The sequence below is a fragment of the Lampris incognitus genome, chromosome 1 (assembly GCF_029633865.1).
Source record: "Lampris incognitus isolate fLamInc1 chromosome 1, fLamInc1.hap2, whole genome shotgun sequence".
In the NCBI taxonomy this organism is placed as follows: domain Eukaryota; kingdom Metazoa; phylum Chordata; class Actinopteri; order Lampriformes; family Lampridae; genus Lampris; species Lampris incognitus.
Genome location: NC_079211.1, coordinates 10,892,741 through 10,913,189, shown reverse-complemented (window position 1 = coordinate 10,913,189; position 20,449 = coordinate 10,892,741). Strand labels below are relative to the sequence as shown.

The 20,449-nt window shown below is 45.7% G+C and overlaps 1 protein-coding gene across 2 annotated transcripts in view; it reads left to right on the top strand.

Moving 5' to 3' along the window:
• Positions 1-11,109, top strand: part of tgfbi (transforming growth factor, beta-induced) — a 50,092-nt gene extending 38,983 nt beyond the window's left edge. The window contains exons 12-17 of one of the 2 annotated variants that reach the window (XM_056283488.1): positions 4,229-4,359; positions 7,587-7,711; positions 7,840-7,942; positions 9,010-9,053; positions 9,613-9,637; positions 10,402-11,109. In XM_056283488.1, the coding sequence (XP_056139463.1) occupies positions 4,229-4,359; positions 7,587-7,711; positions 7,840-7,942; positions 9,010-9,053; positions 9,613-9,637; positions 10,402-10,463 (490 nt within the window). In that variant the 3' untranslated portion in view covers positions 10,464-11,109. The remainder of the gene's footprint in view (positions 1-4,228; positions 4,360-7,586; positions 7,712-7,839; positions 7,943-9,009; positions 9,054-9,612; positions 9,638-10,401) is intronic. The other variant, XM_056283496.1, reaches the window with a different exon arrangement.
• Positions 11,110-20,449: the final 9,340 nt, after the last annotated feature.

Below are 20,449 nucleotides of genomic sequence, written 5' to 3'. Positions count from 1 at the left end.
CTCACCCGCTCCAACTCAGACATTACACAACCAACTGCACCCCCTGCCATCACCCCCTCCTCTCCCTCTGACTCACCACTGGCACTGATGGTCTATGAAGAGGATGTGTGTCAGCTCTTCCAGAGACAGAAGACCAGGAAAGCACCAGGCCCGGGCGGGGTATCATCCTCCTGTCTGAAAATCTGCGGAGACCAGCTGGCCCCCATCTTCACATGAATCTTCAACAGATCACTAGAGCTGTGTAACGTCCCCACCTGCTTCAAACGCTCCACTATCATCATGGTCCCCAAGAAATCCTCCATCACTGGACTGAGCGATCACAGGCCCATCGCCCTGACATCTGCAGCCATGAAGTCCTTCTTGAGACTGGTGTTGACCGACCTGAAAGACATCACAGGCCCCCTGCTGGACCCCCTGCAGTTTCCCTACTGGGCAAACAGGTCAGGTAATGATGCGGTCAGCGTGGGACTGCACTACATCCAGCAACACTTCGATTCCCCAGGGATGTACGCAAGGATCCTGGTTGTGGACTTGCTTGACGTTCAACACCATCACCCCAGAAGTCCTACTCACCAAACTCACCCAGGTCACTGTGCCCACCTCCACATGTCAATGGATCACAAACTTCCTGACAGACAGAGAGCAGCAGGTGACGCTGGGGAAAATCACATCCAGCACCCAGACAGTTGGTACTGGCACCCCCAGGGATGTGTGCTCTCCCCACTTCTCTTCTTCCTCTACACCAATGACTGTACCTCAGGAGACCAATCTGTTCAACTCCTGAAATTTGCAGATGACACTACAGTCATCAGCCTCATCTGAGATGGAGATGAGTCTGTATACAAAACGTCATCAAAAAGACATGTATGTTAGGGTTAATACTCCTGTCTGTGCCCCAGACCAAGGCATGGCAAGATGAACTGGAGTTGGTCCCCGGGTGCTGCACGGCAGCTGCCCACTCCTCCTAGCTACACAGCTAGGAAGGGTTAAATGCATAGAAGAATTTCCCCACTGGGATTCTTCTCTGCAAGTATATAAAAAAAAATATATATATATACAGAAGGGAGGTCGAATAGCTGGTGCTGTGGTGCAGTCACAACAACCTGGAGCTGAACATGTTCAAAACTATAGGTGATGACAGTGGACTTCAGGAGGAGTTCCCCATCACTGCCCCCTCACCACTCTCAACAGCACTGTATTGGCTGTAGATTTCCTTCCGGTTTCTGGTTTCTACAATCTCCCAAGACCTGAAGTGGGCACCCAACATCGACACAGTCATCAAAAAGGCCCAGCAGAGGATGTACTTCCTGCACCAGCTCAGGAAATACAACCTGCCTTAGGAGTTGCTGATCCAGTTTTACACTGCAGTCATTGAGTCTGTTTTCTGCAATTACTTCACTGTCTGGTTTGGATCGGCCACCAAAAAGGACAGGAACAAACTACAATGGACAGAAAGATCTGCAGAAATGATTATCTGTACCGACCTGCCCACCATCCAGGACCTGTACACCTCCAGAGTCAGGAAACAGACAGGGAAAATCACTGCAGACCCCTTACACCCTGGACACAACCTGTTCCAACTTCTCCCCTCTGGTAGGAACTACAGAACACTGTACACCAAAACCAAACCATCAGACACAGAACAGTTTCTTCTCCTTGCTGTCACACTGTTGAACAGTTAACTCACTGTGGCATTATGCGACAACCCTGGAACACTATAATACCCACTGTACCTACAAATCATATGTATTTATTTTAGTCTAAAATACAAATGTGCAGTACATTTCCCTCACTACTGTATATCTGAATATGCTCTACATATACTGTACATGAAAAAAAATCCACCTACTATAATAAAGTAATGTCTTTTTTTACCGTTTAATATCTACCTCAGCACTCACTCGTCACTTCTTTGCACTATTTGTGTCCTGTTTACAGTTTATAGTTCACAGAAACGTTTTCACCTGTATATAGTCATTTCTTGTATATATTCCTGAAATTGCTGTGTTGTTATTCTGTGTAAGTACATTGAGAGCCACTAAACCAGAGTCAAATTCCTTGGATGCGCAAAAATAACTGGGCATAAAGACGATTCTGATTCTGATTCTGTGAGGCACATCCATCCAATGTGGAAGAGTAAAAAGAGAATCAGGAGGGTCCGCGGTGGCGTAGCGGTCTAAGCATCGGCTTGGTGTCGATGCAGTTGCCCACTGGGGACTGGGGTTCGCGCCCCGGTCTCGTCAGATCCGACTATGGCCGGACTCGACGAAGCAGCGATCATTGGCAACGCTGTCTTCGGGAGGGGGGCGGAGTCGGCTTGTGTTCGTCATGTGAATGCATCTCTGTGTGTGTCGGAAAAACAGTGGTTCGGCTTGGATTCGCCTTGTCACGAAAGTGGGGAGGCGCTTTCCTTCGAGACTGCCGGCCGGAGAGACGCAGTTGGCGAACGCATGCAATACGAGGGTGGGTGTTTGAATTAAAATAGGGATCAATTGGCCACTAAATTGGGAGAAAAAAGGGGAAAATCAGAAATAAATTTAAAAAAAAAAAAAGAAGAGAATCAGGGGTTTTAAAATAATTGCCTCTTCCCTTCCCAACAATCTCTGCCTGTTCAGTTGGTCTGGTACTGGTAAATAACAGAGTGAATGTACCACCACATGAAAACGAGATGCTTTCTTTGTTTTGAAAAGAGAATAGTAAGCTTAAGACCTGCCAAAGTGGTGGTTTTTGTCTAGTGTCATTGAACTGCCTTGTTGCAGAGATGTGCTACATAGATAAATTTGCCTTGCCTTGTCTTGGTCAGGAGCACAGATGGGAGTGTTGGCCTTAACATGCATGTCTTTTTAGATACTATGCAATAAATAGCTGGAATAAACTTCCAGAAGATTTGAGACTTGCTCCAACACTGACTACTTTTAAATCTGTATTAAAAACATTTATTTTTACCATTGCTTTCTGCTAAACTGCAAACCTTGTCCTTTGACTTTTGCAGAGCTGTAAACCTTGCATTACATTTTGATTTCACTCTTTAATTTAGATGTCTTTTTATGAATTATTTTTTAAATACTTTTTTATTGTGTAATATGTTTTTTTTATGTGAAGCACATTGAATCTGCCTTGTGTATGAAATGTGCTCTATAAATAAAGTGGCTTTGCCTACCTTGCCTCATAGATCATGGTTACCGTCCTCCTAACAACCCATTACAGGCCTCTTTTCTAGACCCCAGTTTACTCACTAATGACAGAAATATAGTTAGTGCTGAAAGCGGTTAGCAATGTTCCTCACAGAAAGAGGGTCCCAGGTTCAAGTTTACAAGTGCTCTATGTTGGGTTTCATCCAGGTACTCTGGTCCCCCCCCCCCCCAATAGTCTGAACACATGCAGGTTAGGCGATGGTGGGAGTGTTAGTTGGCCGTAGGGGTCAGCCCTATGTTCCCTTAGCCCTATGTTCCCTCATGAATTTAGGTCAGGGTTAGGGTGAGGGAACATAGGGCTTAGGGAACATAGACACATTCCCCTGGCCGCATTATAGACTTGTTCCCATTCTTCCACCCAGTGCGTGCTGGGATAGTTACCACCCCCACCCCGTGACCTTAAATTGAAATATGCAGGTGAGAGTGAATGAATGAAGGAAGGCTAACTTGAATGTGCCAAGCTTCTGTTCGACACAAAATATGTCTGTCTGAAGACTGTCCTTTTATACAGTGTTTCCAGGGAACTTAGCAGCTTTTAGCTTTTATGATGAAGGCTAAAAGTAAACAGCAGGGAAAAATTTGCTCCTTTACATATACGTAATGGCTTTACCAGCCAGGAGCTGAGCAGAGCCAGTTAGTGATCATATTTCCTCTTGTAAACCTCCCTATCTCCATCCCTCCCTCCATCCATCCATCCATCCAGTTCTGTTGGCTGAGTTTAACCAAAGAGATTTACAGTAAGGTAATAATAAGGAAATGAGTGCTTTCAGGGGACCCCCCCCCCCCATCTGCGAAGCATGTGTGGTTGGAGCTGTGGTGGTTTATAGCCATAGTGGGAAATTAGCACCAGCCTCCAGACAAGTGCTAGTGAAGTTCAATTGAATCTGTTAAGCTAGTCTACAAGCAACCATGCATGACTTTGGAGGTCCTGCTGGTTGGTGGCTGGTGGGGTTTATTTTTCCGACCTATCTCTGAAACACACCAGCCACCCGTTTCTAACCTCAGTCAGATAATCCTTAGTTTTGTCCTCCCAGTATCCTCGTGGGTGCCATCCAGACCGCTGGTATGACCGAGCTGATGAACCAGCAGGGGGCGTTGACCGTCTTTGCACCAACCAACAATGCCTTCAACCACATTCCAAAGCCAGAGTTCAACAGACTCATGCGTAAGTTTAAAGTTGCAATCCCGAAGATTTACATACGTACCAATGTCCTTTTTCACGAAACTTTATCACTGACATATTTAAGATGGTAGCTAGCCTGCGATTATTCAACCTGCGTATGTTGTGGTAGTTACTCATTTTAGTGTTTACTGTCGGGTAGGACCTGCCTGGCGAAGCGATATGGTAATGGTGTTTTAAATCTTCACATAGCAGCTAAAAGCATGCAAAAGAAAATATATGACCATACGGTCAGTTACAGTTAATCCCCGAGAGGAAGTCCAGATGTCACAGCAGCATTAACATACACAGGTGAGTTATAGATGTAGAATACACAAACTATATACAAGGATACACAGCATAGACAAGTGTACTGGTCACGGAAAATATTGCAGTGGGATGTGGACAGTGTGCAAACAGCAGTAACCACTACATATAACCAAGACCCAGAGGCAGCGGCGTCGTAGTGGGGGGAAACAGGGGAAGGACCTACCAGGGCCCAGAAGGGAGGGGGAGGAGGGGCCTCGGGAAGCCTGGAATTAAAAGTTTGTTTTGGTTTGCAATTTTTTATTTCTAACTAATTAGCGTCATAACTTCAGTTAAAATTGGCTCAATACATCGGTTGAGGGACTTAAAGAAAACAGTGGAGGCTCTCTGAGGCCCCTCTCACCCCTCATGACGCCCCTCTCACCCCTTACAAAAGGTACAAAATGATTTAGTCCACCCCTCACAAGCATCTGTCAGTGCAGCTCATCTAGTCCTGTCGCGAGTGACTGCTGATACAAGCAGTCATGTCTTTCCCAAAGAAAGCAAAATCTGGGCTCCAGAAAAGAAAAGAAAAAAGGAATACCCCGTCCCTTCTTGAGCTCCTTAATGCCATCTATAAGATGCAGCTGCAGAGTATTTTTGGAGAAACTTGTGTAGCACTCGGGATTTTCTGCACACTTCCCGTGACTGTTGCTGGGGGTGAACGGGCTTTTCAGCAGGTTAAAACTAGTTAAAAACAACTACCTCAGATCAGCGATGTCCCAGGAGAGGCTGAGCAGCCTGGCACTACTCTCGACTGAAAGCCGATGAGCAAAACAATTGGACTTTAAAGATCTAGTCAAGGACTCTGCAAACAAGAAGTCCCATCAGTGGGCGTTTACTGCAGAATAAACATCATGGGTGTCCGCATCAGTACCCGAAGATGCATCAAAGTTTGAAGTGATACTATACATTTTTTTCAATCGCTGCAAGATAGTTAATTTAGGGGCGTCCGGGTGGGGGAACTGGGGGAGAATAGCGTGATCCTCTCACACGCTACGTCCCCCTGGTGAAACTCCTCACTGTCAGGTGAAAAGAAGCGGCTGGTGACTCCACATGTATCGGAGGAGGCATGTGGTAGTCTGCAGCCCTCCCTGGATCAGCAGAGGGGGGTGGAGCAGCGACCGGGACAGCTCGGAAAATAATTGGCGAAGTACAACTGTGGGGGGGGGGGGGGACTCCAAAAAAAAAAAGATATTTAAGTTAGGAGACAAAAGAGGAAAGAGGCCCACAGAGACTGCTTATGTATCGGGCCCAGAATTTTGTGCTTCCACCCCTGCCCGGAGGTATATCAAGTATAAATATACTAATGTATTACCATGTCACACGCACGTTCCTTAGTCCCAAATCTGCGCTCTATATCTCTGAGAATAATCATAAAGTCTATCTCTACACCCAGGAAATGATCAGAGTTTGGACCGCCGGCCGAATGCTCCATCGTGAACGTCAGTAACACACAGATGTCCTTAATTGCTTCCAGTCCGACCATCATATGTCTCCTCATTAAACCCGGGGAGATATTCGCGAAGTTCTAAAAAAAAAAAAAAAAAACCCCAAAACCGGGGGTCCGTTTGGGGCTGCGCTGGAAGGCAAAATGAGCAAACAGGTACAAACCGGTATGGAGTTAAATCCAGTCCGTCCTGCGCGTGAGGCGTTTCCTTTTGCTGAGGCGGCTTAAAAGGAGATGTGATGTGGGGCTCGAGCGCGTCGGAGCGGGCGGCTGCGCGGCGTTAAGCGCTGCTCCTTGTTTGGCCGTGGCATCTTGGATGATTTCAGCAACACCCTTGTTTATAAGCGCTGGGCACGGCCAACGCGGTCTCCGAAGCCCAGATGGGACACTAAAAGGTGGTTTACACAAACTTGTCGTGCTTGATCAACTCTCGACTCCCCCCCCCGCCGCCGCCTTGGCAAGCGCGGCTGCGGTCTTGAAATATGAAGTGTCTCGGCTTAATAAAGCAGCACGGCGCTGCAGGCCTGATGGGGGAATTTTTGGAGAGCGTTTGCCAGCGGGTGGGAGGGAGGGGGCACCATGTCAGAGGAGACGGTGTAATATCGGGGCCTCAAACGTGGAGGAGGAAGAGGATGGCATGCCGTATGACAGGGTTCCTGTGCCGTCGGTTTAATTCTTCTATTAAAGGCCTTGAATGACAATGGGGAAGTCTTAGATTCGGTTTTCATAGGCCCGCCCGCTTTGATGACTAAATGGTCTATTTCCTTGCCTACCAACATGGGAATCGCCTGTTCGAATCCCCGTCTTACCTCCGACTTGGTCGGGCGTCCCCACAGACACTATTGGCCGTGTCTGCGGGTGGGAAGCCGGATGTGGGTGTGTGTCCTGGTCGCCGCACTAGCGCCTCCTCTTGTCGGTCGGGGCGCCTGTTCAGGAGGGGAGGGGGGACTGGGGGGAATAGCGTGATCCTCCCACGCGCTACGTCCCCCTGGCGAAACTCCTCACTGTCAGGTGAAAAGAAGCGGCTGGCGACTCCACGTGTATCGGAGGAGGCATGTGGTAGTCTGCAGCCCTCCCCGGATCGGCAGAAGGGGGCGGAGCAGAGACCGGGACGGCTCGGAAGAGTGGGGTGATTGGCCGGATACAACTGGGGAGAAAAAAGGGGGAGGGGGGGAGTCTTGAATTTAACTTGATAAAACCTGCAGGAACTCTGTATGAAATAGTTTTTGAGTTCTGTCTGTCTGTCTGTCTGTCTGTCTGTCTGTCTGACACTTACACAGAGAGACTGTCTGTCTGTCTGTCTGTACAATTGTCTGACTCTATAACTGTATAACTGTCTGTCTGTCAGTCTGTATATCTCTCTCTGTCTGTCTGTGTCTGTATTTTCTGTGTTTGTCTAACTGTTGGTCTCTGTATAACTACATTTATACCGGTCTGTATAACTCTGTGTGTGTGTGTGTGTGTGTGTGTGTTGTAGGTAATCCCCATGAACTATCCAGTGTGTTGAAGTACCACATGGGAATAGGGATGCTGGTCAGCGGAGGAGTCGGATCTCACACCAGAGTTGCGCCTCTTCAGGGAGACAAGCTGGAACTGGGAACTGTGAGTCTCTGAACCGAGTCTGTGAACAGGACCATGACGATGATATAAACTCCTATTAATGAATGTACTAATAAATATTCTGTCTGTCTGTCTGTCTGTCTGTCTGTCTGTCTGTCTGTCTTTCCCAGCGTAACTACACAGTGTATGTGAACAAGGTGCCGGTTTTGGAGGCGGACCTGATGGCTACTAATGGCGTTGTCCACGCTGTCGACGCCATCATCAAACCACTGCGTCAGTACAAACGTCTCTCCGTAACTCCCCATTAAAGAAGCTCTGCCACTAATGTGCCCTTGAGCTGGGCAGCCCACCCAGAGTGATGTAGTTTCACTGGGCAGCTCCCAGTGGCCAGCGGTGATAGGCTGCGGTGATACTGGGCAGCTGTATGGGCAGCATGCATGTAGGGTGAGCAGGCGTCCGGCTGTACATGGCACAGCCTGGTGTTTTGCAGCGGATGACAGAAGTACACGTTTCCCTGTTGAAACTTTAAACCGTCGGTTCTGATTATCCTCCAGATTTGCGTGAAGCACTGGGATGGATTCTCTGCAGGATATATGCTCACTTCCTCAAGTTTGAGAACAAGATTTACATTTATTAGGGGCTTCAGCCCCTAGTAAATGGAGCTGGTCCGTGATATCTGAAGATAAACGGACACCACTTGCAGAAAGAGACTAGCGTGGTCACAAGCGGGAATGGAAAGTGACACCTGCCTCGATCAGGGCCGGCACCAAACACTAGTGGGTAAAAGTACACAGGCAGGGTAGCAATATCTCTAAATGAGACAGATATATTATGTATTTAGCAGCAGTAACCCTTAAAAATGTGGACATTGGGCGTCCGGGTGGCGTGGCGGTCTATTCCGTTGCCTGCCAACACAGGGATCGCCGGTTCGAATCCCTGTGTTACCTCCGGCTTGGTTAGGCGTACCCACAGACACAATTGGCCGTGTCTGCGGGCGGGAAGCCGGATGTGGGTATGTGTCCTGGTCACTGCACTAGCGCCTCCTCTGGTCGGTCGTGGGCACCTGTTCAGGGGGGAGGGGGAACTGGAGGGAGCAGCGCGTCCCCCTGGTGAAACTCCTCACTGTCAGGTGAAAAGAAGCGGCTGGCGACTCCACATGTATGGGAGGAGGCATGTGGTAGTCTGCAGCCCTGCCCGGATCAGCAGAGGGGGCGGAGCAGCGACCGGGACGGCTCGGGAGAGCGGGGTAACTAGCCATCATCTGGCCAGTCGGCATTTTCTCTGTAATATTGATTTGATGAGAAAACCACCTGAAAACAGTCTTTGTCTCTCCACTTTAGCCCCTAAATTGGACCGGGAACAAGCTGACGGACCGGCCCCACAGGTGAGGACCTCTTCCTCGGGAACTAGCGTTGCGTGACAGGAGTCCGGTTTACGTTATGACGTACGATAGGTTTCTCGCTCGGTAAAACAGACAGCATTATTATTTTTGTCCTGTTGGAGAGGTCTCTGTAAGACTACATTAAACCTCTCCATCAGAGCTGGCGTTCGCGAGGTCCGAAACCAAACACGAAAGCGTTCGGCACACGGGACGCTCACAGAACACCAGCGCAGGTGAAATCCCCAGAAAAACAGCGTTTAGCCGGACCAAATGACCCCAGCATTCCTCAGCGAGAGCGATGATGACATTCCTTTAAACAGCGGGGTACCCCGTCTTGGCAGATTGCCCCGTCCCCTGCCCGCCGACCGCTGCCTGGTCAGGGACCGTCAGTGCTCCTCCGTGGGACAAAAGAAACGAGTGAACTCTGCGGCCGGGCCTGAGCCGGATTAACCGGGTTTTGGAGACGTAGAGGTCTCGAGGTAGCCGAGGGCAGATGAATGAGTGTGAACGAGTCTCTGTGGTGCTTGACTCTCATCCTCATGTCCTTACTTCTCTCCCACAGTCTGACTCCAGGGTCTTCAGGAACGGTGAGTCTCTCAAACACACGACCTCGGTGTACAAACACCCAAACGGAGCGAAGGGAAGCAGGACTGAACCAAGACGACAAGTCAGCCATATATGTTGTCACACTGCATCATGTAAAAAACAAAACTATATCTACAGTCGAGCATCGGTACACACACCGACAAATGTGGCAACACGAAATTGATCTCGTTCCCTAAACGGGATGTCCCACAAGCCAAACGGATGATCCCTTTTGGTTTTGTATGAAAGCAAAAGCTGAAAACAAACAACTGACACTACGGACAGTTTATCACGTCCAGAGTTGAGTGGAGAAAAAAGAAAACCCAGAACTGAAATATCTTCAAGTCTAGTTGTGTTTTTATTTTTCCACTTAAAGGGACACAATGCAATTTTCAGAATTTTATATATATATGTATGTATATATAAATATGTGTGTGTGTGTGTTTGGGGGGGGTGGTGCAGTGGTTAGCGCGGTCGCCTCACAGCTAGAAGGTCCTGGGTTCGAGCCCCGGGGTAGTCCAACCTTGGGGGTCGTCCCGGGTCGTCCTCTGTGTGGAGTTTGCATGTTCTCCCCGTGTCTGTGTGGGTTTCCTCCCACAGTCCAAAGACATGTAGGTCAGGTGAATCGGCCGTACTAAATTGTCCCTAGGTATGAATGTGTGTGTGTGTGTGTGTGTGTGTGTGTGTGTGTGTGTGTGTGTGTGTTTGTATATCGTAGATACAGCGGAACACCTCCGTTTCCTCATGGAGGCTCTTTGTCTTTCAGAGGATCTCTTCCAGAAGGTCATGAAGAGCCGCTCTACAAGGACGATGACTCGCACTCAGTAGTCCCAAAGAAGAAGACGATGAGGAAGAAGAGGAAGGAACCACCAACCACCCTGGCTCGCAGAACAACTGAAGGACGTTCCGTGTCCGTTTTGTGTTTTGTTTTTTTGTGTGTCTCTTTTCCAGCCCGGGTCCGTTCTTATCTCCAAGTCTGAAAGGGTAAATCAGGTGTAATTCTGCAGGCTTCAAACAAGCCAGAATGAGGCGATGCGGTTAAGGAACATTTTGTGTTGTTGTTTTTTTTTTGTTTTTTTGTTTTTGTGTGGAAAAAGTTGTACAATTGCTTTCATATACCACAGCCAGCGTTTCTGTTTGCCGTCGGTTCGAGAAAACAGAACCAGCTCTGATCCAGTGTAGCTTTCTGAACATGAATATTTACGTGGGTTAAATCTCAGATGTCATGTGAAGTACTCTTGTGAGAAACGTATACTGTATTGTGTTTTGATACTCATGTAGCATGTTTGCATGGTTTGAACCAAAGAAAACTTTCTGGCGAATGAAATTGAGGACAAATTCACCTTTGCAATGGGGTTATCGCTCATTTTTGTGGGTTTTTGTTTTTGTTTTGTTTGTTTTTTGTAATATTTTGTGGGGTTTTTTTTTTGTTTTTGTTTTTTTGTTTTTTAAATAAATCTGATCAACTAGCTCCGATACGCGAATGCACATGTCCATTTCCGATTGTGACAAACTGTCGATAAAAAGATTGTGTGGAAGCCAAAGAAAATGTCTGCACATTTCTCAATAAAATGGGTCATTTTGTAGTTCAAGAGTTCAGGTGGGTTCATTTAAATCTCCCCGTGCCTCTCTGCTTTCAAACTACACACACACACACACACACACATATATATCCCTTGTATGGTGTTCGTATTTTTATATTATTCACCCAATGTTAGCGGGTCCACAACATTTTGGGGTATTTAAAACAATACAGCCATAACAAAATTATGTTAAAAAAAAATTATGACTTTATCTCTAGACGGCGTATATTGTTAATATTTGCCATTTCCCTCCACTAGACCACATTTATCAATAAGAGTGCTATTTGGTTTTTTGTGATAAAATGTGATTTTTGTATAAAAGTCATTTGTGATCAAGACGTGTGGAATATGTAATGTTTATCTTGAACAAATATAAATGAAACAAGGTTTCCATCACTTTTGATGTTTATTGCTTTCCACTGAACAAATTGGAAAGACAAATTTTACATAGTGTTTTTTTTTTTTTTTTTTGGAAATTATAAATGAGCCCCAGACAAATTCATCCTGGTTACACATCATACGAGGGACAGAATTTTACTCTGTGTGTGTGTGTGTGTGTGTGTGTGTGTGTGTGTGTGTGTGTGTGTGTGTGTGTGTGGCTTGCAATTGTTATTTCTTGCACTTGATGCACATGTATGTACTGTGTCTTCCTGTCCTTCTTGGGTCCACGTACACTATATGGACAAAAGTATTGGGACACCTGGCCATTACACATACAGGGGCTTTTATGACATCCCATAGGCATTACTGTGGAGTTGGTCCCCCCCTTTGCAGCTATAACAGCTTCCACTCTTCTGGGAAGGCTTTCCACAAGATTTTGGAGTGTGTCTGTGGGAATCTTTGCCCATTCATCCAGAAGAGCATTTGTGAGGTCAGGCACTGATGTTGGACAAGAAGACTTGGCTCGCAATGTCCGTTCTAGTTCATCCCAAAGGTGTTGGATGGGGTTGAGGTCATGGTTCTGTGTGGGCCAGTCAAGTTCTTCCACACCAAACTCACCCAACCATGTCTTAATGGACCTTGCTTTGTGCACTGGGGCACAGTCATGCTGGAACAGAAAAGGGCCCTTCCCAAACTGTTCCCACAAAGTTGGAAGCATAGAATTGTCCAAAATGTCTTGGTATGCTGAACCATTAAGATTTCCCTTCACTGGACCTAACGGGCCTAGCCCAACCCCTGAAAAACAACCCCATACCATTATCCCTCCTCCACCAAACTTTACAGTTGGCACAATGCAGTCAGGCAGGTAATGTTCTCCTGGCATCTGCCAAACCGAGACTCGTCCATCAGACTGCCAGACAGAGAAGCGTGATTCATCACTCCACAGAACACGTTTCCACTGCTCGAGTCCAGTGGCAGCGTGGTTTACACCACTCCATCCCACGCTTGGCAGTGTGCTTGGTGATGTAAGGCTTGCATGCAGCTGCTCGACCATAGAAACCCATTCCATGAAGCTCCTGGCGCACAGTTTTTGTGCTGATGTTAATGCCAGAGGAAGTTTGGGACTCTGCAGTTATTGAGTCAACAGAGCGTTGGCGACTTTTACACACTATGCGCCTCAGCACTCGTTGACCCTGCTGTGTGACTTTACGTGGTCCGCCACTTCGTGGCTGAGTTGCTGTTGTTCCTTAACGCTTCCACTTTTCAACAACGCCATTTACAGTTGACAGTGGAATATCTAGCAGGGAAGACATTTCACAAACTGACTTATTGCAAAGGTGGCATCCTACGACAGTACCACGCTTGAATTCACTGAGCTCTTTAGAACGACCCATTCTTTCACAAATGTTTGTAAATGCAGACTGCGTGGCTAGCTGCTGGATTTTATACACCTGTGACAATGGGTCTGAATGAAACACCTGAATTCAGTGATTAAGAGGTGTGTCCCAATACTTTTGTCCATATAGTGTATGCCACATTGCTTCTTGTTGCTACCGGCTGCAATGTAGAATGATGAAAATTGATCAGAAATTTTACTTCCCTCCCTCCCTCCCTCTCTCTCTCTCTCTCTCTCTCTCACACACATACTATGTAGTTACAGCAGGCCAAGGTAAGAGAGTCAGACACACCTACATGCACTCACACTTACTTCAGGTACTAGAGTTGGTGGTTCTGTTCCAATCTGGGTTCACCGCCGTCCGGATGTCAAAAGCCCAGATCCCCAAGATGTTGAAGCATGTCACAAGTAGCTAGTGTAAGGCTCTTCTTTTACAACTGTAGCCAGTCACCAGCTTGTCTAAATTGTTTGCCCCTCTTTTTGTGGCATTGTAATCCATTATGATTTCTTGTTTTGGATGCTCTTGGTCACAGATTCTCCCATCCCTACGCAACGTACTCATGACTACCACATCTTTGCCTTTCTTTGGCACGTAGGACACCAAAGACATGTTGGCTGGAAACATAAGCTTAGATGAATAGACGGGCTTGTTCCGAGTAGTGATTTTTCGTAGTGTTCCTATTATCATCAGCCTCCTGTTGAGGAGCTCCTGTCCCAGCTTGTGTGAAGTAAAAAAAAGTTACTGCATGTGATGTTGTGGCCACGGAGTTCCTGTGTCATGTCCAGGACAACGCGCATCCCTTGGCTCTTCTCAGGGGCTCCTCCGTCTGCCTTCCCTGTGTACACTTGCAAGTTACAGGCATACGATGAAGCAGCACCACAGGCAGCCAAGAGCTTGACTCCATATCTTGCAGGTTTGGACGGCATGCACTGCCTGAAGGGGCAGCTGCCCCTAAATGGCGTGAGCTGCTCATCAACGGTAATGTTGGGCCCAGGGTTGTAAATCAAGTGGATGGCGGTCCACCCACTTCTCCGGTACTGGCCTGATTGCAGCTAGCTTGTCCCCCTGCCTCCGAATCGGTCTGGTGTCTCGGTTATCGAAGCAGATAATCCTAGAAATAATATGGACGTTTTCCAGACACATTATCACACAGTATGCGTGTAAATGGGTTTGGCCCATCTCCCACCTCTCTCCAAAAACATGCCTCCCCTCCAAATTAGTGCGGTCCAGAATCATTTTCTGGATGACGTCTGTGATGAAAAGCTCATAAGCAGACTTTATGCCCTGCATATGAGTAATCGCCACCCGCGATGGCCCTGGTTGCACCCTTATCACATTGGCAGCCATGCGAGGTGGCTCATTCCTTGGGCGAGGAGACCGTTCAATTTCACCATTTTTCTACATCCATATTTCTCCTCCTTCAGGCTGTGTGTGTGACACAGTGGAGGATGCTGAACATTTTTTACAAGGAAAGGATTGCCCCGGTCCAGCCACCGGATAAAGTCTCTAATGGATAACTCTACACAGGTTTCCCCGTTTCTGCACCCAGGGTCTATGGACTTCACTTTCGGGACTGAGGCAGTTGCGTGTATCACACTGCAGCCCCTCCGTTCTGTGGCGAGTCACATCTTTTGAATAAGGCTGGCTTGCAAAATTGAACTCTTTGACAAACTGGTATCCCTCGGGGCAGCTACGGACAGTGCAGCAGTGCAAAAAGTTGGTGCTGTTTACTGTGCCCTCGGCGTGTTTTGTCAGGAAATCAGGAAATCATCTCTCTTCCCTTTTCATTTTATTCATGTTTTACGTTATTCCTTTGAATGTAGACACACACACACGCACACACACACATTTGGAGCACTGGGCTAGTGCACAGCTCAGATGCACAGTCCTAGTTTAGGGTTTTGGTGCTTTGTTTGGGGGAGTATCTTGGGGGTTGGGCCAGGTTTTGTTTGTTTATAGGTTTCAATCTGTCACACGTGCTTTTTGTTTGTTTGTTTTCCTCTTTTTGTATTTGCTCTGAAATAATTTTGAGGGTGAACTGTTATATTTCTGGGATCATATCGGGTATATATGTATGTCTGGTCTAAAACTGCTTGACTGTGGTTGGTAACTCAACAGTTAAACTTTGCTCATGGAATTTGCATGGGATCCAGAACTCTATCATACAGAAGATTATTTTTGATGTTTTGAAGAAGGAGAAGGTTCAGAGAGCTTTCATTCAGGAGTCTCGCCTAACTAACGAGGAGCACCTAAAATTGAAAAGATATTGGGCTGACCAGAGCTTCTATTCCTCCTTTACATCAAGGAGGAGAGGTGTTGCTATTCTAATTCATAAAGCTTTGCTGATTACTGAAGGGAAGGTCAGGAATTATAAATTGGGGCTTTATGTTGTGATCACAGGGATACTGTATGGTGACAATATCTCTTACTCAGATGTTTATGCCCCACCAATATTTCCCCTGACTTCCAGACTAAAGTGTTCTCCCTGTTTTAAGACCGGATTGTGGAATCCTCAGTGATTGCAGGCGATTTTAACAGCTGTCTCAATTCTCACCTGGAGGTTTCATTGACGCATGGAGGACCCTCCACCCTACAGAAAGACAATACACCTTCTATTCTAAGGTCCACAGATCCTCCTCTGGTCAGTTGGGGTTGCCTGTTCGGGGGAGAGGGGGAACTGGGGGGAATAGCGTGATCCTCCCATCTACTCACAGTGGGCCCGCATGGGCATGTTTGCTGGGATATGTTCGATAGAGCATGGCACTCGCCAGGGGCGACCAACCTCCCCTCTTTTCGCCATACAGCCTCTAGCGGAGGCAATAAGGAGTAAATCTCTGGTTACATGTATTGATGTGGGTCCCCCAAAAGCATAAAATTTCTCTTTATGCTGATGACGTTCTGCTTTTTATAAGTAACCCCAAGGCCTCTATGACCAGAGTTGTTGAGATTATCAGAACCTTTAGCCAGTTCTCAGACTATAAAATCAATTACTCAGAGGCTATGCCCAAAACCGTAACACCTCCTGGGCGTTGTCTAGCTCTGCTCCCTTTAGATGGTCACCTTGGGTCACTGGGTTCATTTACCCCTTGGTAAACGAACCCAGAAAGAGCCCAGAGCTATCACTCCTTCCCTTTTTGGTCGTTATGAAGCCAGTTTTATACCTTTAATCCACAAAATTAAAGAGGATCTGGCGCACTGGACTAATCTCCCATTATCTCTTCTGGGTAGAGTAAACCTTTTTAAAGTGAACATACTTCCTTATCTGCTTTGTTTTCCAAATGGTCCCAGTTCTCTTGACTAGGAAATCACTCTCCATTTTAAATAGCTCGTTATCTTCTTTCTTACGGAAAAACAAATGGGCCAGATTGAAAATACAAAAACTGCAACTCTTGTCTTGGAGAGGGTGTGTTGGCTTGCCTCTGTTGGTCTCTCTGGGAATGATTTAGAAATTACCCTTGAGCCACATGGCTTCGCTTGGAGGCTGCTCCGTTGGATCCAAATCATCTTCATAACATTATTTATGTTTCTAAAAAGTGAGTGTCAGAAAAAATAAAGGGAGATTTTCTCCTCCAGAATACATTAAAGGCATGGAAAATTATTAGGAAGACAGGGACTCAGGAGGATTCTATCTCTCTCTCCTTACTCCCATTTAAATCCAAATCCCCCCCCCCTTGCCTGGGGGATCACGGGTTTCTTTTGTGATCTGAGAAGGGCATCTGTACTATAGAGGACTTAGTTGCTAATGGTACTGTTAAATCTTTTAACCAGTTCAAGGAGCAGTAGGACCTTCCCACGTCACTTTTTAGTTACCTGCAGATCCACAGCTTTGTCTTCTGAAACCTAACACCCAAGTGGGTTCTCTCGCTCCTCTGTAGAAGTCTTGACATATTCTGAGCCCCGAAAACTGATTACAGTGCTCTGTTTCCCCCAACAGATGGCATAGGATATCTTTAATGACTTTGGGGAACTGACCTGGGCCTTACGTTCATCTGGTTGCTTGTCCGCCAACAAAGTCAAGGAGTTGCAATTCAAAATTATTCACAGGCTCCAGATTACACCAGCGGTACAGAACAAGTCTAATCCCGTAGTTTCCAAATATTGTAATAAATGCAAGGTTTCTGAGGCGTCATCCTTTCATCGCATTTTTGATTGTCCCTTTATTAAAAAAAAGTCTGGGGAAAGGTTTGTAAAGAAATGTATTAAATGTTCTGTAAATATCTAGATCTTAAACCTCTGTCATATATTCTTAGATTACATCCTGCTAGAGGGTGCACCTCACTTCCGTGGATCTCTGACAAACCTCCCAAGCTCTCCCAGTGGTTCGAGGTGTAGTAGAACTCATCCCTCAGGAAGCGATGACCTACTGGCTCAAGGACAAACCTTCAATGTTCTATGAAATTTGGGACCCCTTCTTAGGTTACATAGGAACAGAGAGCGCACAAACTTTGCAGAGAGGCGTCCATGGTCTTATCTGGACAGAAGTCCCTAGAGAGGCTCCTACATGAGTCTTAATCAAGTGGTATATTGTAATATTGCATCACCTGGATATCGGGTCATGTACCCATCCATTGGTCAACATGTTGGGGTTTGTGTGTGTGTGTGTGTGTGTGTGTGTGTGTGTGTGTGTGTGTGTGTGTGTGTGTGTGTGTGTGTGTGTGTGTGTGTGTGTTGTTGTAGTAGATCTATCTATTTCCTTTTTTCCATCTGGGTTTTCTTCTATTTATATGTTTATTCAGTTCTGCCATTACGTAGGAGCTCTTTTTTGGTGTTTTGTGCAGGATAAGTTGCTCTTATTTCCCCTTACATTTGTCTTCCTTAAAACTCAAACCTATAAAGATATCTAAAACAAAAAACAACTCACCGTCAGACTCCGGCTTGACAGAGACATGATCCTCATTTTTGGAAAATTCGTCGTCTTCCAAAGTGAAAGACGTTCTTTCCGCACTAGCTTCTCTCCCTTCAAAAATTATGTCTAAGGCCCTCGTAGCCCAGGGTTTTTACTTTTCTATTTATTTTTTTTTGCCGTGCTGATCGATCAGAGTTAGGAGCCACACGCAAAGCTAATTATTTGTTGTCCGAGGCAGACAGGTTCTCGTGCATGACACGTATCAGTGCTGAAACCTTGTGTGTGTGTGTGTGTGTGTGTGTGTGTGTGTGTGTGTGTGTGTGTGTGTGTGTGTGTGTGCGTGTGCGTGTGTGTGTGTGGTTTCCCACACTAAAGAGGGTAAAGAGTGTGGTAGATGGGGGAGCAGACAAGTTCGAGATGCTTAAAATACACACACACACACACACACAGACACACACACACACACACACACACACACACACACACACACACACACACACACACACACACACACACACACACACACACACAGAAGGCCCAGGTAGGAGTAAGTCTCTACACAATTTGCTCACTTTTATTGGCCTCGGGTCCAGTGGACCCGAAAATCACATATGTGTGCACTCGGTGAAAATGTTTTCTTTTACATGTTCTCCACAGAAAATGAGGCAAGACCAACGACTCTCCGGCTGAACAAGGAATTCATGGTATCACTCTCCTTTCACTAAACATCCAAAACCAACACCAAACAAGGCACAAGTCATATACACACATATATATATATACACACACATATATATATATACACACATATATATATATACACACACATATATATATATATATACACACATATATATACATATATATACACATATATATATGCACATATATATATACATATATATATACACTACCGTTCAAAAGTTTGGGATCACCCAAACAATTTTGTGTTTTCCATGAAAAGTCACACTTATTCACCACCATATGTTGTGAAATGAATAGAAAATAGAGTCAAGACATTGACAAGGTTAGAAATAATGATTTGTATTTGAAATAAGATTTTTTTTACATCAAACTTTGCTTTCGTCAAAGAATCCTCCATTTGCAGCAATTACAGCATTGCAGACCTTTGGCATTCTAGCTGTTAATTTGTTGAGGTAATCTGGAGAAATTGCACCCCACGCTTCCAGAAGCAGCTCCCACAAGTTGGATTGGTTGGATGGGCACTTCTTTGAGCAGATTGAGTTTCTGGAGCATCACATTTGTGGGGTCAATTAAACGCTCAAAATGGCCAGAAAAAGAGAACTTTCATCTGAAACTCGACAGTCTATTCTTGTTCTTAGAAATGAAGGCTATTCCATGCGAGAAATTGCTAAGAAATTGAAGATTTCCTACACCGGTGTGTACTACTCCCTTCAGAGGACAGCACAAACAGGCTCTAACCAGAGTAGAAAAAGAAGTGGGAGGCCGCGTTGCACAACTGAGCAAGAAGATAAGTACATTAGAGTCTCTAGTTTGAGAAACAGACGCCTCACAGGTCCCCAACTGGCATCTTCATTAAATAGTACCTGTTAGAGCCTGTTTGTGCTGTCCTCTGAAGGGAGTAGTACACACTGGTGTAGGAAATCTTCAATTTCTTAGCAATTTCTCGCATGGAATAGCCTTCATTTCTAAGAACAAGAATAGACTGTCGAGTTTCAGATGAAAGTTCTCTTTTTCTGGCCATTTTGAGCGTTTAATTGACCCCACAAATGTGATGCTCCAGAAACTCAATCTGCTCAAAGAAGTGCCCATCCAACCAATCCAACTTGTGGGAGCTGCTTCTGGAAGCGTGGGGTGCAATTTCTCCAGATTACCTCAACAAATTAACAGCTAGAATGCCAAAGGTCTGCAATGCTGTAATTGCTGCAAATGGAGGATTCTTTGACGAAAGCAAAGTTTTTGAATGTAAAAAAAATCTTATTTCAAATACAAATCATTATTTCTAACCTTGTCAATGTCTTGACTCTATTTTCTATTCATTTCACAACATATGGTGGTGAATAAGTGTGACTTTTCATGGAAAACACGAAATTGTTTGGGTGATCCCAAACTTTTGAACGGTAGTGTATATACATACATATATACACATATATACACACACATATACACACACATATATACACACATATATATACACACACACACACACACATATATATATATATACATATATATATATATACATACATATATATATACATATATATAGACTTAGCACAAAGAGTAAGGAAATGTGTGTTTGGTAGGTTATGTCTTTGTTGTAACGATGCTTCTTGGCTATAAATCTTATATCAGCCAGCTGATTGTCAGCACCTGGGCTACCAGAAGCTCAAAACAAGAGTCAACAGCAGCAGCAAAATAAGCTGTTTGGCATCGGCAGAGACGGTTTGGCAAATTTTTCATGGGTGCAACCCACATACTCAGCTCCGCTGCTCATCCCACAAACGCATGTTCCTTACCAATGTGGCGCCATTTAAAAGGGAAATAAACAGGCTTTCCAACGGTGTAAGATTTATTGCCAAGAAGCATTGGTACAACAAAGAAATACTCTACCAAACACACGTT